The sequence below is a fragment of the Pseudorasbora parva genome, chromosome 14 (assembly GCF_024679245.1).
Source record: "Pseudorasbora parva isolate DD20220531a chromosome 14, ASM2467924v1, whole genome shotgun sequence".
Taxonomy (NCBI): Eukaryota; Metazoa; Chordata; class Actinopteri; order Cypriniformes; family Gobionidae; genus Pseudorasbora; species Pseudorasbora parva.
This window is the reverse complement of record NC_090185.1, coordinates 16402689-16423887: the sequence shown is the minus strand read 5'-3', so window position 1 is coordinate 16423887 and position 21199 is coordinate 16402689. Positions and strand designations below refer to the sequence as shown.

Below are 21199 nucleotides of genomic sequence, written 5' to 3'. Positions count from 1 at the left end.
AACTTCAGCTTTTAAAAATATGTTTCAAGACCGCTGTGTTTTGTACTTTTCCAGCTGTAACCCATTTTCTGGTTGCATGCTATATAGGATTCATAGCAATCCACTTTGCAGTTGTTTTATTGATTACCTTCTCCATATATAAAATATTTTGGCTAATAAACCACAATCTAGGACTCTCGTCTGTAACCTATTTCACATAAATCGGCAGATTTCTCCGTGCAATCTGTGCAGAAAATGTGGAAAGCGCTCAGTGTGGGTCCAGTCATTAGGTTGAAAATATCTTTAGTCAAATCAGATGGAGGTCCGCAAGATCAACATCACATGTCGTTCTAAAAACGGTTTAAAAAAAAGAGAGAGTTCAGGAAAAAAGCCAGATCACACTAATGGGGCGGCGTTGTCATATCCGATCTGATGTGGTGTAGCTTTATCTTTACTTGTTTTCCTGTTTGAACAAGAACACACAGTCCTAATTGCGTCCGGTTTGTATACGCCACCATGAAACTCATGTTTTTTTTTATTGTTCGGGTCTGACCTCCTAAGAGGTCGAAATACACAAGACCCCCGTCACAAACCATTACAATATATTGGTGAGAGAACCCCTTGTTGCATGGTCTGTTTTTCCGCAGGCGCTCCAGGAAGACGCCCATGTGGGACCTGCTTCATTTGGCCTTAGGAGTAAAACAGACCTTCCTTAATTGGGAATGAGCGTGTTTTCATTAATGGCCTGCCAGCGTGACACAATGAGCCGTCCTGCCAGTAGACTAATTGGTGTAAGTAGGGAGCACACAGTGCCAGGCATAGCAGGAACCTCCTGGCTGTTATCGGCCGGCTCAGAGTGGACACTGATTATAAAGGGGGGTGGGGGGTGTCCGGTTATTAGCAGCGTTTGCTAAGACAAGCATCACGATTATTAATGCCTGTATGTAAGTGGTGTTTACAATGTACAACGTTAGCTAAGACAAAGTGACCAGAAGACATTGTTAACATGAGTTGTTGATTTCCAGCACCAGCTTCTGATGCAATGTGGGCATGATAAATGAGCACAATTAAAATATATATGTATATATATATAGGGAATTATACACAGTTTTTATCCATTCACTTTAAAAAAAAAAAAAAGTATGAACACAGACTTTTGTATATATATATACAAAAATATATATATAATTATTATTTTATTTTTATTTTATTAATTACATTTTTTATTTTATTAATTACATTTTTTGTATAAAAATATATTTGGAAAAATCTTGATACATGATAAAATAATACATTTTTGATCAGTCACTAGAATATTTTTAATTGGTGACCTGAATGGGTTTTTTTTTTACAGTGTAATTATATGACAGTTATAAACGTAAGTATAGTATATATGAAATAGTTTATTAGTGTATAAAAATTGAAATCCAACAAAAATGCAACCACAAATTGTAGCTCAAATTATACGGCAATAAACGTACATAACTAATTTTGTTTTATTGTGAACAGAATAGATGGCCTAGTTATATCAAACTAATAGTGTATGCTTATTAGTCTCTAAATAATTATAATATGAAAATATTATAACAAAAAATATGATCTACATGATCTCTGTAAACTTGTCTTATATATGAAAAGGTTATATAAAAATAATTAAATGATGCTTGTTAGTGAATCTCAGCTTAAGCTTAACAACGTTCTAAACTATTGATATTCATTTTATATCTGCTCTCTTGATGTTTTTAAAAAAACATCTCGGTTACCAATGACTGTTTGTTCAGATGCTTACTTAAAAGTCAGCTGCCTATGTAGGTGATAGGGAGCAAGGCAACTCACTGGGTTTTGGTATTAGCGATATTAAGCTAGAATGGTTCTGCTAGGACTGTCATTGCTCGTGCGTTTGAGAAGTGTGGAGAGTAATCAGCTTCTACATGCTCCATCAAGAGGTTTGTTTTGCTAATTGTTTTCCTCCGTGAGGCCATGTGCTCCGTCTCCACTCCTCCCTCACGCCATGGCCGTTTATAGCTTTATCACGCCTACCATGCTGTGGCCTTTTCTTCTGCGCGCCGCCCCCTCCTCCTCTTCTTATATCGCGGCCCTCAGTCGCTCTCTTTCTGTGGAAGGGCTGGGCCGGGGCTGGTCAGGTGACCGTATGGAGCTCTTGTTTATCACTTTGCTGTAGGTCGCCAGGGCGGCTGTTAATCTTTAACATTGAATGCTGCCCGCTGCCCTTCGTCTGAACGCTGTGCACAGCATGCTGGGCAGTGACCGCCGTCCTAGCTCCGCATTTATCATTATATTCAAGCGTGAGACTAGCAGTCTGTGCTCTAGCAGGGCAACGTATTAGATAAACGTTTGTAGATGAATTTCATATACACGTCCTGTTTTCACAATCTTTTTGTTGATATCCTTAAGTCGTAAAATGTATTAATTTGAATGTTATATATTTGTGCACGCGTATGTGTGCATAATATATGTGTGTGTGTGTGTATATATATATATATATATATATATATATATATATATATATATATATATATATATATATATATATATATATGTGTGTATATATGTATATATGTATGTATGTGCTGTCAATCAATTATATATTTTCTCTGTAGTTAATTGCAAAACATTAGTGTTTTATATTTTTAGATTGTAATAATAATTTTACTCCCCAACTCTTTGATTTTTTAAATATATACTATGATTATGTGTGAATAACTTACAATTTACATATTGAATTGGTTTTTATTTACCATAAGGGTAATTGTGCTTATTTTTTTTAAATTATTGTAGAAAGAATAATTATAGAAAAGAAATAAGAAATTGTGCTGCTTAAATAAATAAGTCTATTTTTAAGACCAATCAATTATTTATTTATTTGTATACATTTTTTTGCATTTTGGAATGCAAAAGAGAAATTAATTTACCCTAAAAATTGACATTTTCTTCAAGCAAAAATATTTCTATAATAAAAAATGGGTGAAATATGACTAAAACCTTGCATTAGATGACCTTGATATATTTTTATTAAATTATTTAGCTTTAATAATTATAATTCTTTAATATTACAAGACATTATTATAATATTATAAATCATAAGCCAGAAGCTGCTTCCTGAGTCATTCTCAGCAGTTGTTGCAATCTTTTGTTGCACTGTAAGCATGATCGACATATGTTTTTCATATTTATGCACATTATGGACTTATGTTATAGACTTCACCATATCCCTAATTATAGAAGTGTTTCATATCCCAGCATTCCATCTGTGCGGCACTGCAGAGGGCATCTTTAGGCCAGAATGGCTGTGGGCTGCTTCCTCTTTGTATTCTTTGTGATTCGGCGCCTGTTTTATTAGGTGCACTCCAAGTACACTACATAGTGCATGAAACTTTCCTCATCTTAAGTTGCATTATATTTAGAATCTGTGTTCAAAAAACAAGGTCACAGATGCTGAAGGTTGTTTTATTTTATTTTTTTTCTTCCCCGAACTAGTAACAAAAGCGCTCTCGGTTTGTCCTTGGTTCCCTGCGTTTGCCGCTCGACTGTCTTTTCTTAGTGAGTCATAGTATCCATTGGCGTTGCTCACCAACTGAGCTGTACTTTTGTTATTTGACAATCTTAGAGCAGCTTTCATTATTAATTTTCCAGGAAATTAACAGTCACCCGCCAGGTTTGAAGGACGCGCCCTTCAAAATTTACATTTTGAGAGTGAAGGAAATGTGGTTTATTGAATCAGGACTGTTTTTCTGTTTCTGGGAGTAAAGGTATATTAACAATTACTTAAAGATAAAGAGTTAGACACCGAAATGTAATACTTATGCTTATGGGTTTATAATTGTTATACTATAAACCTGTAAGTGTTCTGTAAGTGTACAGTGTCCTGTAACTTCGTTGTGTAGCTCATCCTCCACTTAATTCTAGCTCAAATAATGCAGCTTGTATCCTATTACTACTTTTTTTCAAGAATGACACGAGGAAAATATAAGCACAAGAATAATATAAAGACGTGAAAAGGAAAGCACCATAAACTTCTTTTTTTAGAAAAACAAATGAAATGTTTTTTGTTATTCTTTTACAGCGAGCAAAATTACTTGGAGTAAAACTAGTAGACGCAATTGTTGAATTTGTACTTTTTTCTTTGTCAGTTTTTCTTTTGACAAATCACTTTTAAATGAATTCAGTATTCATGTCATGTTAATTTTAGTCAGAGTATAGTTGACTAATACCTGTAATTATTGACTATCATTGGATTATTTTCTTTTCCAAAAAAACTGCATTGAAAATATCTATCAGCGTTTATTCTTGTCATATTTTCTTCAATTCTGTGTTTGAATTAAAATCATTTATATATCATTGTAATGAGTATTTTTATTGATCAGTGACTTTTTAAAATAAAATTAGTTGACAAAAATAATTTATCATTGCGATGGGTATTTTTTGTTTATCAATGACAAAATAAAAAATATAACGAGAAAAACTGAAATATTAGCAATGCACAATGGTTTAATATGAAAATTAGTATTTCTCATTATCATTGTTTTAAATATTTTGTGGTGTCATTTTCATCACAGTGTTTTTGTTACAATTATTTATCATTGTGATGCGTATTTTATATAAATGACAAAAATGAAGGGGGGAAAAAAGTGTAATTTCATATAGACCCAGACCGATGCATAGAATATCTGAAAATGCAATATATAAGAACAGACCGTTTTCTGCATTCTTTTCTTAACACTTGAATATGGGTATGTTTCATGAAAAGCTACATTTTGAGAAAAAAAGCTGAGAAAATCACAACTAACTTACATACAGATGGAATTCAGAACAGTGATCAAAACACTTTGAATCCATCAATACCCCAAAGCTTCACAGTCCTATAGCTCGTCCTGGGTCGACATTTCATTCAATAACTTTGGGCACTTTTGATTTATATGCGGTTTAATGTTGATCGCATTATTTTTCATATGCATCTGCTTATAAGCCCAGGTGAAAAATCTGTACTATTAAATGCATTAAAAATACTTGAGTATCTTGTTAGTACAATAGAAATATATTATAATGCATGTTTAATTCATTTAATAGTACGACTTTTTCACCTGGGAGAGATCGCTTGTTTCTGCATTTTCTTCTTCTGTGTTTTGATCAGGAGATTCTGCACTCGTTCAGGAGATGTGTAATTGCGCCCTCTACTGTATAAAACTGAAAACATGGAACAATCTCATCACCAATGCCAGGGAAGCGTTTTCCCATAAAAGATGAGATAACAAAAAACAAGGGGAAAAAAAAAATCACTCGCGGCTCTACTGAATAACTTCAATAAGGCTTCATCTATATTTATACACTGATGATTACAGTGATATTTTACATTTGATTCATATTTCTGTAACTGAAAATCGCAATGTATGTATATACTTATATATTAATATATTATTTATGTATATATATTTATGTATGTGTGTGTGTGTGTGTATATATGTATATGTATATGTATATATAATATATACATATATACACACACACACACACATACATACATACATAAATAAATATATATATACATAAATAATATCGGCCGATATATCGATATCAGACGTTTCACTCCCTAATATCGGGACCGGCCCCATATCAGTTGGGCTTTAATTTCATATATTAATGATAACATATCTTGAATGGACAATAAGTAGCTTTGGATAAATAAATACAAAATTCTGAGAGGTATGAGTAGCTGGACTGCTCATACCTTGTGAGTTGCGGGGGAAAAATGTACAGAAACATCCTCAAGGGGAAAAGTTCACGCTCTCCACCTCTGGTTACAGAGCTAGAGCCATCTGGAAATCACGGCACCTGTGCAATCAAACCCGTAACCCATTCCCCTGCTCACCCAGAGGTCACTGACAAGGAAACCAGATTATTCGGATATCACCGTAACCCTGGAAACAATCTAGCTCTCTTTGACGAGCGCTTGCGGGAGAGTAAACCAGGCAATCCCAGACTGAGGGCCGCGGACGGAGCGCGTCTGGCTCGGTGTGCTGCGTCGTGAATATGAAGCAGCTCAGTATCTGCACTGCAGCCGCTGCAGTGCCGCAGGTTTCTAGAGCAGGGTCAGCCCATCCCATCCCATCCGCCCTGTCCGCACATGTACACATACAGCAGACCTTTCCTTAATCTCCGCTCCGCTGCTGCTCTCTGGAGTCTCCTTACTGCACTGCCTTAAATCCAATCAGATGGGAACTCTCACACTCTTTTGGATTTATTTTATCTCCGTTTTCTGTTAACCTTCCCACTAGAGTAGTCTGGCCAAAAAAATACACAAAAAACCCCGGCAAAGACGAAGGCTCAAGATTTGTTTTCCCTGCTGTCCTCATTTGGCACGGTGACTTGGAACGCCACAATTCCACCTGCAAAAAGGCCACCCTGAATCCCAGACATTCCCTGAGTTCGGATTCTCTTCGTTTGTTCATTTGAGAAGATAATGGCCTATTCAGTTTGCGTTGAGGCTGAAAAATATGCCCTGTTCATGACTAGCTCTTTTAAACCGGGGTGATCTAGTTACATGGATTAAGCTAATATATTTTTTTTCCCACCGAAGTCCAATTCATACAGCATTATGGTAGGTTAAGAGGCTAAGCTATTTCAAGCAAGTACATTGGTTTCCTTTAACATAGGGTGCTTACAGAAGGTTGGCAACCAAAAGCGTCTTTAAAACCGATAGATGGATTGTACATTTCTCTAATTTCACCTTCCACTTGCTTTTTCCGTCTGTTGTAACGCTCACGTCTCCTCAACAGTGATGAGACTGTGTCTGAGCAGGTTGAATTGTAATCATGTCCCCTTCCCCCAGATGATATTCATGGGCCGGTTCCGTCTGTCATCTGAGTGTCAAGTCCGGCTCGCTCCATTCTGGACCCAAAAGAGAAGCGGGAAAATAGTTTTCCTCAGTGGTGGCAAGGACAACCACTTGTCCGGATTCGGGCTGCAAAAGGGTTGAAATTTCCAGTGCATTTTCAGAAATCTTCCATAAGTTTCCAAAAAAATCCTGGAAACTTTCCAAAACTGATCACTGGTTGCATTGTATATTTTCAATTAACTAAAAAGGACCAGTTTGTCCATGAAATGTATGAACCAGCAAGACCCACAACGGTTTTATGATTCAAAATCCTTCAGTGAGTTCATGAGTTTACAAATATGATAATTTTTCGTATAGTTATAATATTTTTACACAAGAAACACAAAGGTTATGAGAGAAAACACTGTCCATTAGGACTAGGGCTGCAAAGATTGAAATGAATCTTTAAATATCTACACAAAGGCCATAGCATTGAAATTAGACACGTATGTATATTGCACATTCATTCTCACACTTAATTTGCTTATATTGTAGAATACTTGATTATCTAATCAAAATAGCAAAATATTTGTTACAGTGATTATAAAAAAAAGAACTGAAATTGAATGCATTTCTTATTTGTTTATATGTTTCTGTCGGATGCATGAATTAACCGGTTTGCTTTCTCATGTCTCATCCTTCCCTCGGGTCATTTTGACCCGAAATTAATTTTATTAAAAGAAAAGATAAATTGAGTGTTCATCAATGGTCCAAGACCTTAGGACTTTTGTCACTCTTAAACCACGAATACACACACAACATTTTTTTGACTGGATTAAATGAGTATAAAAGTAACAAATCCTTCCCCCGCGGGTCAATTTGACCCATGCACTTAGGAATGAATGGAGCATGGAAAATAAGAAATGCTCAAAATTAAAACTAACCTTTCATAAATGTCCATGTATATCTGAATGCATACTGAAGGAAATTGACTTTTGGACCCATCGGAACTGCTCATTTGCTCCATATAGAGCTATAGAGCTAAGGCCATCTAGTGGTAAGACTAATGAAATGTTATATATATCTTCTTTTTTATCCACAAAAGATCGCAGAGACACTCAATGTAAGATATTTTGAACTGAATTTAAAGGGTTATGCGAGTTATTTTGAATTTAAGTTGAAAGAACTGAGGAATGTACTTAAATTATATTATTTATTGATTTAAAATATAGTAATTTAAAGGTAAACAAAGTAAAAAAAAAAAAAATTGCATTAAAAATAGGAAAAATATAATCAAAATTAAATGAAATAAGCTTTCTGGACAAAATAAATGAATGTAATTTTAGGGCTCCGGGTCCCGCGGATTTTGACCCGCGTGGGAAGGATTTGTTACAAAATGCAAGAGAGGGATGAGAGTTAAATATGCAAATTCGCTGCATAAAAAATGCATAAAAGTGACCAGCTCGGTATAAACTAATGCAAATATAGCAACAATCATGACATTAAACATTAGGGTTAGACTTGCGTGTGTTTTTGCACAGTGTTTTAACCGCTTGAGGTACTTGCTAATGTTAGTATTACATACGGCTTTTCTACACTAATGCAGCATCTAGTCAACAAATTAATTACTATTAAAAATTATATGAAAACATACGCAAGTGTACTTTATAACATACTGTTTCTGTTTTAAATCTGCATCTGTAGTTTCAGCGATCTGTCTTGTGAAAACAAACTCCACAAGGCGTCAGTGATGGTTTTTATTTTGCCTCTAGAGGCCGCTCTCATATACTGTTTAATGACAACCCTTTTCAACTGCTCCAGCAACATATCACTTTCAATTTAGACGGGATAAAATATCACTTTTTACGCTCAATAATTTGGATAAAACTTATGCTAGGCATATTCAAACTACCTGAGAAAAAAAAAGAAACTTGTTCAGATGAGCAGGCAGAGACAGAGCGATAGACGTGACTCACTATAAGAACAGCTGCTGTGAGTAACCTTTTCCAGACACATGCCCTCACTGAAGAACCATCTAGATAACAGGTGACTTTCTGTTCTTCTGCTGGAACCTTCAATTGAATCAATGTTTCGGCCACAGAACACCCTGCATTGCCTTGATGGTCCGTTTGTCCCCTGCTTATGGTGCCTTGATTGAATTTTTGTCATTGACCAGAAACGGGGTGTCAAACGCCATTAGATTAACATTTGGAGACTGTTTTTTTTTTTGATTGGCCTAATCAGATTTAGTCACTTTGGTTGCAAAGAGACGTTAACCTTTGCATGTTATTTTTTTGTGTGCTTTTTTCATCTGCTCTCGAGTTCACCTGTTCAAGTCTATCCTGTCCGTCACCTGTGACAGTCATGCATTAAGTTAACATGTTAAAGTCTACATGACGAGTTAATTTTTCAGCGGCCTGGCCGTTAAGGATAGTTAGACATTTAGAATTGGTTAGTGTTTAATTATGGCAAATATGGGGGGGTAAAAAAAAACAATTGCAATGTGAGAAATGTGTCTTAAAACACTTCCTTGTGCATTATACAGTGTGCATGCTTTTTGGCTTAAACGCCTCTTAAAGGGATATTTGCCCAAAGGTTACAGCAATGCACTTACAGTGGAATGTGTAGAAATGTGGTTTTAGGGTTTATGGGGTTATAGTAACTCTTTCCCCACCATTGACAGAATTTTTCGTCTTTCCATGTTTTCTCTGTCAAATAGCAGGGGGTGCTAACTTCTGAAAGACTACAGAATCTCTGGATCAAAACACAGGAAAAAAGGAGCAGAAACAAGCGCTAAAAGCATTGCTTATGTACATTGTAGACTTTTTTTTAAAAACTTGAATTTTCTCAGCTGTTCGTTCAAAATGTTGCTTTTTTTATAAAACTTAAATTCAAGTATTCTTGTATTATCAAAAACGCTGGAAGTGGAAGGCAACTTTATAATAATAATAAAAAACTTAAATAGTTAATCAAATAAAATGTTGTTTTTTCTCTTCTATTTAATAGTTTTACTAATATTATTAATTACTAATAGTAAATATTACTGACCAAAAAATATCAAAATTGCTTTTATATTGTAGTAGTAATAATAAAAATAAAAATAATAATAAATAAATAAATAATGCCACACAAAGACCTTTTTATTTTGTTCCCGTTTCTTTAAAATCAGTTTCCGGTTTTATATCACTACCAAAAGGATTATGAATATTACTATTTGGCCCAGCTAAACTGCTATCTGATATAAGATGTGTTGATTTTGGTATTATAAAAAATATACATAAAATAAAATAAGCATAATTTTTTAATTTTAGGGTTTGTGGATGCATTTTCACAAAACAAAATTTGATATAACGACACAGAAAATGTAAGTAAGTGTATGATTTAATGAAATCACGTTAACCCATCGTTTGACATCGTTGGCTAATCAATGTGTATTTTAATATTTTTATGGGGGGTGGAATTGTGATAACCAGCCAACTCTGCTGAAAATCCTTTTGTTGTAACCTTACAGTTACATAGAATTCTTTTGCCCAGTTTTTAGACATCACACAATGCAAACGTGAAACTTGCTCATCCGTATTGCATAATATAATGCTTTGAAACAAAAGCTGTCACCCAATGCGGTGAGACCTTCAATATTAGCTTAAAGACTAAACTGATGAAGACTAATCATGTAGGAATAAGTAATAATCCATGTGAATGCCATTCCTCTCACTTAAATTAGTCAAATTCTGATCAGAAAAGGGCAAGAGGAGTGTTGCAGTGTTAGTTTTGGTTAAGTGACATGGACGTTCAGGTGTTGTGGGATGTGTGTTCATGGCAGACACTCCCGCAACTTGCCCAAGCACGTCCACGACTCACTCCTGCGCTGAAGTGTACACAAGTGTGTCTTCCGATCGATCAGTTGGGTTTCAATTTACTATTTCAAGCGTTCGTTCATATACGGATTCTGCAAAGACTTACATGTGTGTCTGCAAATTATGAAATGGGTTTAATTGTTTTTGCTTGTGAACTCCTTGGAATTTATGACACTGATATCGAATCACCTTTGCGCTTCCTGTTCACCTGCATTGTGTAATCCGGTGATTTATCAGCGGACTCTTCTGAAGCTTGTTTTTGTTTGTCGAGTTCTCGGACCGATGAACCTTGAATGACGGGTCACCCGGCCAGTGTGTTTGTCACATTTGTGTGTACGTTTCCAGGGCAAGGTTACTTAGATGCTTTCGGCCGTGTTCCGGTGCTTGCTTCCCTTCCTTCCTTCCTTCTAACCACGTGACTCCGGCGCCTCGAGGCTTTCTTCCCTCCCTCAGTATTTACGGGTTTGTTTTGTTTACATTTCTACAGCTCCCCTCCCCCGGCTTCCTCGCTCTGCCTCGGCTTTCGTAAGCCGCACGCCTCTGAACAAATCATCAGTAGCGTTTACAGTAAATCTTTTGAGGCCTGAGACATGCGAGAGCAGCCAAATATAGTAAAACGCCATCCAACTGCACCGGCGTGCACGTGTGAACGCATTAGCGTATTTTTTATGGGGAATCCGCATGAGTTCTCAGTGAACGTTTGACCCGTGACCTCGGAGTGAATCTAGGGAAGCGTTTTTATGGTTCGTGTCGCCCACAGACAGGGCCGGCGTTTGCTATAGGCGAGCTAGGCGGTCGCCTAGGGCGACAATTGTGTTAGGGGCGCGAGCGCGCTCTAGTGCCGCCCATTACTTCACATTAAGCATATAATCGGAACAAGCGAAATACAACATAATGTTCATGAAACATGATCATCATAGGGCGCCCCCTCAGCCACACGTTTAATACTTATCAACCTGATTATTGGATTGAATTGATGGTGATTATTGATTATTAGTTCAGGCGTTAGGTCAGGCAAGTGCTCATCTTGCGCGTTCATCAAAAATGAGGCGCCTAAACCCGCGGATGCACAGGGATGGAAAAAGAGAAAGGAAGAAAATCGAAAGAAAGCCCAGTATAGAGGTTCGTCTTCTTATCTCAGCCAATAAGATGTCAAACAAAATAAAATTACTTAGTATCAATCTTATCAACTAATATTTATTTTATAAATATTATTAATATTGTCACCAAGCAAGCTACCACTTGCTAGTTTTCTACATAATTACTATACGTATTGCAAACATAACTTCACTGACAATAATCTACAGTAACCTACATGGATGTTATTTAAATATCAAAAGCCCAGTTCGTTATGAATATGGATAACGTATGCATGTTAGTTATAAAAAAGTACAAACGCTCTCTACGTGGGTGTCGGAAGGAAATAAATACGGCCTCTCGTTTTTTGTTTTTTTACTGGAGCAGCCTAACGATAGATACCATATTATTTACATTAAACACAAATATGCTGTATTCACTAAATTCTATTTAGCGGCTGTAGTGTAGTGGTAAGACGCATGGCATAAAGATTTGATGCAGATCGATCAGAGGTTCGATCCTACCTTTTACCACACTCGCTCTATTCCCTTTTCCCATCACATATCAGATCGGAAAGGCATTTATTTTCAATAAAAAGTGAGAAAATGTTTGAAAAGTGGAAATAAAGCGTCGAACGTGTTTAATCATAAGTGCTTCTCGGTTAGGGGTAGGCCTAGGAAAACGGACGTGCTGAATTAGAATAGAGACGATAAAAGTGAGTGGACTGGGGTGGGGTGGGATGGGGGGCGCAAAACTCCATCTCGCCTAGGGCAACCAAAGAGCTAGAGCCGGCCCTGCCCACAGATGTCACTTGGGCACAGCAATACGGCTAAAACTATTATCTCGGTATTTTTCAGCCTTTTGATGATATTCAGTCTTGATTTATATTTGCTCTGCCTTTAAAAATGGGATTTTGACCAAGGAGTATGTTTTCTTCTTCTTTAATTAAGTGAAAAATATGTCGGAACTTGGACGTTTATGTGCCTTAAGTATTTTGCCTTAAGGAAGATATTTAAGATGATAAAATGTCTTTATTACAATAAATTTATTATATTAATTATATATCATGTATAATTAGGTAATTTTTTTACTAAAATTAAATGTTGTTGACCAGAAATACTTAATTATATATAACATTTAATATAAATTATGACATACTGTACACAAACACACATGCACATATATGATTTATTTATATTTTTATATAAAATAGCCTAATAAAGGATATAAATATATATGTGTGTGTATTTATAATTATACACAGTATACATATATATTATGTAAACATGGACTTGATGATTTTGTGAAATCGCAATTAATGGTTTGACAGCACTAATATATTTATATGATTCCACCCAATCAAGCTTTATATTATGCCATTATGATTATCAAGTAATATTTAATGACAGAACATTAGTAATTAAAACTAAAACTCATTTTACACTGAACTTTGGTGGTGGTGCTCATTCAGTGTTTCTGTAAAAAAGAAAAAGATAACAATTATTAAAAGATGATAATATTCTACTATTAATAACAATATACAACACTAAGAAATGATGAGCTGCTGGGTTCATGAATATTAATCATGTGTTCAGGTCGAACTTCAGGTAGCTCTGTCCACTACTGTAGAAACAGGCCGTAACGTAGAAAAAATTATATATATATATATATATATATATATATATATATATATATATATATATATATATATATATATATATATATATATTCCATCATTTTTTTGTTATGAAAAAGTTATATATAGACAAAATTAGTTGGTGCAATCGATTATTCCTACACATCCCTAGTTCGCTGACATCAGGTTTCCTGAAATGTTCACCCAAAAATGAAATTGATGTCATTAATGACTCACCCTAAGACCTCCGTTCATCTTCAGAACCCAGTTTAAGATATTTTATATTTAGTCCGAGAGTGTATCCAAGTGTATGCACACTATACTGTCCATGTCCAGAAAGGGAATAAAAACATCATCAAAGTAGTCCATATGTGACATCAGTTAGTTAATTAGAATCTCTTGAAGCATCGAAAATACATTTTGGTCCAAAAATAACAACAACTACGACTTTATTCAGCATTGTCTTCTCTTTCGCGTTTGTTTTCAATCCTCAAATAAAGATTCAAACGGTTATGAATAAGTGTATTGATTCATGATTCGGATTTGGTGTCAAACTGCTGAAATCACCTGACAATGGCGATCCGAATCATTGATCGATTCACTGATTCATGACCGTTTAAACCTTTGAGGATTGAAGTCATTAATGACATAAATTTTATTTTTGGGTGAACTACCCCTTATGTTAAGAGCTCGAGATCAGACATCAGAACCCACACAATGCTTATGAATGAAAGCAGGAGGGACTACAAAGGCCGCAGAGGGAAGATGTGTGTGTGTGTGTGTTTACAGAGAGGGATCAACCTTGGGGAGACGCCGCGGAGGCTGCCGTGGAGGAGGGGGGAGGGGGGCTTGTGCAGGGTTACGCTGTCCGCAATCGCTGGTGTATGTGAGGAATGCTGTGAAAGTGGAGGCTGCGCCCGTCTGCATGCTCGCTCCTGCCTGTCCTCGTGTATTCTGCCGTTCCCTCTGCGTCTGTCTGCCGGCGCGTCGGGGGTTAATGCTGGGCGGATCTCTCCCTCTGTTGGAAGAGACCATTGAATGGCTGCCTTCCACGGACAGCAAAAACATTGGTTAAGGGTGAGGGCGGATCTGAAGCTGCTGTGCAAATGTGGACTGGAGCTCTGACTGGATCTGGAGTCGGATCAATGGTTGTGGTGTGTAAACGTGGTTGGGCCTTATAACGGAAGAAGATAGTGGTCTTCTTTTTTTGTTGTTGTAATAAAATTAGTCTTTTTTTATTTTATTTTTTACTTATATTAAATATTATTAATATATAATTTAATAATAATTATATATATAATTTAATTTAATTTTTTTATTTATTTGATTTAATTTGTTACTTTGAATGCTTTTATTGAGTGGCTATTAATTGTATATATGTTTTTCTGTACAGCACTTTGGTCAACTGTGGTTGTTGTAAAGTGCTTAACAAATAAAGTTGGTATGGTATGGTATTATTGGCCAAAATACTACAAATATAATTTTTGTTATAATGATTTTTTTTAACTTGATTAAACAGAATAACACTAGAAAATCAGAATAATCACTAGAAAAAATATTATTAATTGCAAATTAATTATATTATATGTAATAATTTATAGCACTAAGTAATATGATTTATTATTATCAATACTAATATTAGGTATTTTACAGCTATATAATGATTACTAGTAATACTTTTTTTTTTATCAAACTAAAAATGCCACATGGAGACCTACTATTTGTATTCATCATTCTTTTTACATCTGATTTAAGATTAATATCGCTAGCAAGATTGTAAACTCATATTTTGCCCAGCGCCTGCTTTGAGTTTAACATTAGAATATTGATATAACATTTTATATATTTTTTTATTAAATAGACAGTAGTTTGTGCAATTTTTCCTACACATCCCTAGTTTGCTGATATCAAGTTTCCGGACATATTGCTGAAAGTTAGGGTTTTGGTTTGTGGTTATAACCCTTATAAGCAATGCTTGTTTAGGTGCAATAAACACCTCAGACTGACATATTTTACAAAATTTCAGGCCTTTTAATTCTACCTTGGTTTTCTTTCTTTTATTCTTCCCTTTTCTGCTGCTTTTTCATTTTGAATACATTCTAGACCTCCCCCCCATAATCCCCGTCACCAAACGGGTGCCCCTTCTTATTTCAGTCAGGCAGTGATATGGTCCGCCCTGTCGCTGACAGGCAGAAGGGTCTTTTTTTTCCTTGCTCCTGTGGGGCGCCCAGTGTCACATGATGGAGGGTTTTATGGCACTAATGAAGTCCAACAGATTTGCCTCCGTGCTGTAACCTGGAAGGCCGGCTGTGTCAGACATCTCCGGCGAACTCGTGTCAAGAGGAGGCATTTCTGGTCAGGCTGAATTTAAGGGGACAGTTCACCCAAAAATGAAAACTGTCATTAGTTACTCACTCTCATATTATTCTCATAACCTCATTGGTTCTTGCTGAAGCTCAAACGTGATCTGTAACACAAAAATGAACCTCATTGGTTCTTGCTGAGGCTCAAATGTGATGCGTAACACTAGAATTAACCTCATTGGTGAGAATGAACCTCGTTGGTTCTTGCAGAAGCTCAAATATGATGGTGCACGAGAATGAACCTCGTTGGTTCTTGCAGAAGCTCAAATATGATGGTACACGAGAATAAACCTCGCTGGTTCTTGCAGAAGCTCAAATATGATGGTACACGAGAATGAACCTCGTTGGTTCTTGTTGAAGCTCAAATATGATGGTACACGAGAATGAACCTCATTGGTTCTTGCAGAAGCTCAAACGTGATGCGTAACATGAGAATGAACCTCATTGGTGAGAATGATCCTCGTTGGTTCTTGCAGAAGCTCAAATGTGATGCGTAACATGAGAATGAACCTCATTGGTGAGAATGACCCTCGTTGGTTCCTGCAGAAGCTCAAATATGATGGTACACAAGAATGAACCTCATTGGTTCTTGTTGAAGCTCAAATATGATGGTACACGAGAATGAACCTCGCTGGTTCTTGCAGAAGCTCAAATATGATGGTGCACGAGAATGAACCTCGTTGGTTCTTGCAGAAGCTCAAATATGATGGTGCACGAGAATGAACCTCGTTGGTTCTTGCAGAAGCTCAAACGTGATGCGTAACATGAGAATGAACCTCATTGGTGAGAATGAACCTCGTTGGTTCTTGCAGAAGCTCAAATATGATGGTACACAAGAATGAACCTCATTGGTTCTTGTTGAAGCTCAAATATGATGGTACACGAGAATGAACCTCGTTGCTTCTTGCAGAAGCTCAAATATGATGGAACACGAGAATGAACCTCATTGGTTCTTGTTGAAGCTCAAATATGATGGAACACATGAATGAACCTCATTGGTTCTTGTTGAAGCTCAAATATGATGGAACACATGAATGAACCTCATTGGTTCTTGTTGAAGCTCAAATATGATGGTACACATGAATGAACCTCATTGGTTCTTGTTGAAGCTCAAATATGGTACACAAGAATGAACCTCATTGGTTCTTGTTGAAGCTTAATGTGCTGTGTAACATGAGAATGAACCCTGTGGTTAAAGAAATTCACAAAACATTTATGGATAATGACTTAAATGTGCGTAGAACAGTGCGGCACTGTTTTTTTAATAATTGAAATTATTTTAATTAAATATTTTATTAATAATCATTTTAAAATATTATTTAAGTTAAATATTTATACATTTATAAACATTTCTATACTATACCTCTTATACTATTTTCCAAAAAAAAGGAAAAAAAATAATACTGCATACGGTGGAGTATAAATTGTTTACTGGACTGGATTTTCTTAACAAAAAAAAGTATAGCAAACAAATTTTACAAATGTATTTCTTTTGGTCCGATTCAACATACTAGATATGGAAAGTCTAGCGCATTGCATTGTGGGTGGGATACAGCTCAAGTGTGAGCTGTTTGTATCTTGCACATCTTGTCAAATGTAGTATCCCAGAGTATTCTGTGTACACTGAAAATGTGTGTACTGTTGCCCTTCTGCTTCTGTTGTAGCGTGCTATTCCTGACATGTTTCTGGAACACGCTGTGTCTTTGTTGTGGTCTAGCAGGCGGCTCGTGTGAGTGTGAGACGAGGAAGATGACTTACAGACTGCTGTATTCATTTACTCTCGCACCCTGCCATGCACAAGCTTGACTTCCAGATGGCCCTGCGGCCAAACACGACTCTGAATCACTTCCTTCCTGCTGATTAAAGGCGCAGAATGATGCCACTGACCTCAGATCGCTTTTTTCCTGGACCCATGATTTTATCGCATTTGGTATTAACGTGATGTTGCGGTCGATATATGTTAAGAGTGTTTCTTTCAGCCCAAAAATCAAGAAATAGACGGGTGAATAGGGTAAAAATATTACTTATAGATAAAGCCATGCTTCCCCAGTTGATTGATATTTAAATGTTTAAATATAAAAACAAGGCATTATCTAACATTGGATAAAGCCAAAATTCTTGTGAAAGGTTTTCACGGAGGTCATCAGATGCAAATAGATCAAGTGCAATAAAATAAACAATAAAAAGCATATTTTTGGATGTTTTCTTTCCATTAGTCTGAAACATGCTATGCCCAAAATCTCAAAACTGACCAGTGCATGAAAAACAATGTTTGCCTGTAGTAAAAATGAATCTAATACGTTATCTTTGTTCTTTCCTCCCATTTTTCTGTCACAGTTTGTCCTTCCGAATGTGTCCACGGTGCCTGTACCCCCCATAAGGAGTGCTGTCACGATCAGTGTCTGGGCGGCTGTTCTGTGCCAGGGAACGCAACCAAATGCGTAGCTTGTCGCAACTTCCTGTTCGGCGAGGCCTGTGTGGAGCGCTGCCCGCCGGGCTACTACACCTTCAAGGGATGGCGCTGCGTGTCCTTAAAATTCTGCCAGGACCTCCACAACCAGTGCAAGGGCAAAGGCGGCGACTGCCACGAGTACGTCATCCACAAAGGGGCCTGTATCCCAGAATGCCCATCCGGGTACACCACCATGAATTCCACCACGTACGTACCAGCTTTTGTTTTTAACTACAGGAGCCAGACTGTCAACCATTAGCGTTACACTTTACAATCAACTCAAATCTGATTTTGCTCCGATTAAGACACCAGTTGATAAGGAACAGAGACTTTTCAGTAGCGCAGAATGAGATTTAGGAGCTCTGCGGTAGATGAATAAATCACAAGAGAAGACACAGTTTAATTAAAAGGCCGAGGCGGTCGCAAGGAGACGCTTTTGTCCATGGCTGGGAATATATCAGGGAATGTTAACGGAAAGAATCAGTCTAGCATTCAGAAGCCAGTCTCGAAAGGTCACAGGTCACATTTCACTGTGAAATCACACGGAAAAGTAAGAAGAACAAAAAATAAGTAAAGGAATAAATATATATGCGTGTTATTATATTGACATTTTCATGACAGCTGAGCACATTTTCTCTCAATTTTTACTAGCATAATGTATCAACAGGGTTTTTTGTTATAATTTTTCTCAATGGTGATTCTTATTACTGTAATACATACATTTCAGTAAACAAATGATAATTTAAATGAATAAAATAAATTAAATATGATTTATAATGAATTATATTTTGATTAATTAAAATGTTATATCGTTAATAAAACTGAGTTAAGATATTAATTGATTAAAAATATATATTTTTTTAAAAATTGGCATTAAAAAGAAAAAACAGGATGATGCCTGTAATTGTTGTGAAATAATGTCACAATATAATCTTAGAAAAAGTATATATATTATCTTTTTATTTACATTATTTTTGACACATTTTTACTCTAAATTCTTATTTAATGCACATTTTTATTATTAAAAAAAGTTATTATTAATGGTGATTTGCATATCACATTGTATTACAGTAAAAAAATATTTTTAAATTTGTAAATTAATAACTTTTTTAATAAAACAAACCACCATAAATTAGGAAAATTAATTGTCGCTCAATTGTCATGAAAATATTTTCACATTACTAAATAATTTAAAAGAAAATGAAGCAAAACTCTTAACCTTTTTTTAAATTATATATATATATATATATATATATATATATATATATATATATATAAAATAATATATTTTATTTGTAAAGCCCTTTTCATAGTTAAAAACAATCACAAAGTGCTAAATATATATATATATATATATATATATATATATATATATATATATATATATAATTTTTTTTTTTTATTATAGATTTTGAGAAATGTGGCCTCTTATATAAATGTCTAAATCACGTGCTGCAGGCATGAAGCTGCAGTTTCTGGTTAAGGCTGTGATTTGTTTTGGTCATTTAGCAGATTAACGAACCGGTTGTCACGCTCAACTAGACCGGGAGAAGATATAACTGTTCTGGAAGTATCATAACATCGTTTAGTCTTTTCGTCAGTCACGGTAAATTGAAAAGGAGCAGATTATAATGGCCGGTGTCAAGTGTTAAGAGCGTGATAAAATGCCACTCTGATTATTCCAACAGAGTCATTTGCAATCCGGCTGGATTTGTCAAGCCAAGGGGAAGTATAATGAGCCAAACCAAAACAACATTGCGTGTCGGAAAGCGACATTAGCGGACCTTTTTTTGAGCTTGAGTCTGTTTGGCTGGCCCAGGAATGTCCGGAAGGTCCCGCGTATGCTGGGTTGCACGTCCAGCTTCATGTGTGGGAATTATTAACGCACAAATAAACAGAGAATTAACGCTGCGAACGGGAGTGAAGCGCAGCCCCGCCGGAACAATGGCAGCCTTTGTTTGCGTTCACTGGGCTCTCGGGGGCCTTTAAAAAGGTGGCCTTTGGATTCCTTTGTCTCCACGTCGGAGCGCTGCAGTTGTGGAAGCTTGATGAGGTCTCGGTTTTCCAGGAATTTTGTTTTGAAGTGACGTCGTCCGCTTGTTTTTCTCGTCCGGCCACCTTTCGCCTTTGTGGGAGTCAGTCATGCGGCAGTAAGTCCTGTTTCATAACAGCGAGCTCCATCCTTCCCTGTTATTTTCCAAAGGAGAAGACGGAGCAGCGGGAACCAACACTCACTGGCAATTGAGCATAATATGAAGGGGTTAAAATACACAAACTGCGAAAATCTGTGTGGTGTGGAACTCAAGCCCTGTGGGGTCTTTGGTTGTTTTGGGGTTTTCAAACAAACGAATTGCTGAAGTGCGTGATGCTGTTAAGTATTCCTTGTAGTGGCGGTTAAAGGTCAAGACTTGGAAAGATGGTTAGGAGTCTCTAAATTGATCCAAAATACTCTGGGATAGGGTTTGAACTGATAACTGTTGCTCTTTAAAACCAGAAGCGAATGGCATTTTTCTCTGTTAAGTTTGCCCGTGTAGATTATTTCATCATTGCAAACAAAACTTTACTGAAATACTAATGCCAGAGTTTCCTTTCCAGTACTCAATGGTGTCACAAAACTACTGCACATTAAATCTAGTGAGATCCTGAACTCTTATTAGCAGATTCTTTGAAACCAGACATTGTGTGATCCTTTTAATCCTGAACGAATGACTCTCATTAGCCCATCTCTTTTAGTGAATCAGAAAATATATGTGACGACTAGTGTTAATTGATTCCTGAATGAATGAGTCTTATGAGGCGATTCTTTTTATTGAATCAAAAACATACGTAACTAGTGTAATCTGATTCCTGAACAAAGGAGTCGATTCTTTGAATCCAAACAAAAAAAGTTAGAGACTCATCGGATCAGGCAACATTTTTACAGTCTTCAACTGTCAAATTTTGGTGAGTTTGTGCAAATTGTAGCCTCTTTTTCCTATTTGTAGTGGAGATGAGTGGTACCCG

The 21199-nt window shown here is 36.2% G+C and overlaps 1 protein-coding gene across 1 annotated transcript in view; it reads left to right on the top strand.

The window, feature by feature from the left end:
* Positions 1-21199, top strand: part of insrb (insulin receptor b) — an 85684-nt gene that overhangs the window by 49924 nt on the left and 14561 nt on the right. The window contains exon 3 of the mRNA XM_067415667.1: positions 18082-18403. Within this exon, the coding sequence (XP_067271768.1) occupies positions 18082-18403 (322 nt within the window). The remainder of the gene's footprint in view (positions 1-18081; positions 18404-21199) is intronic.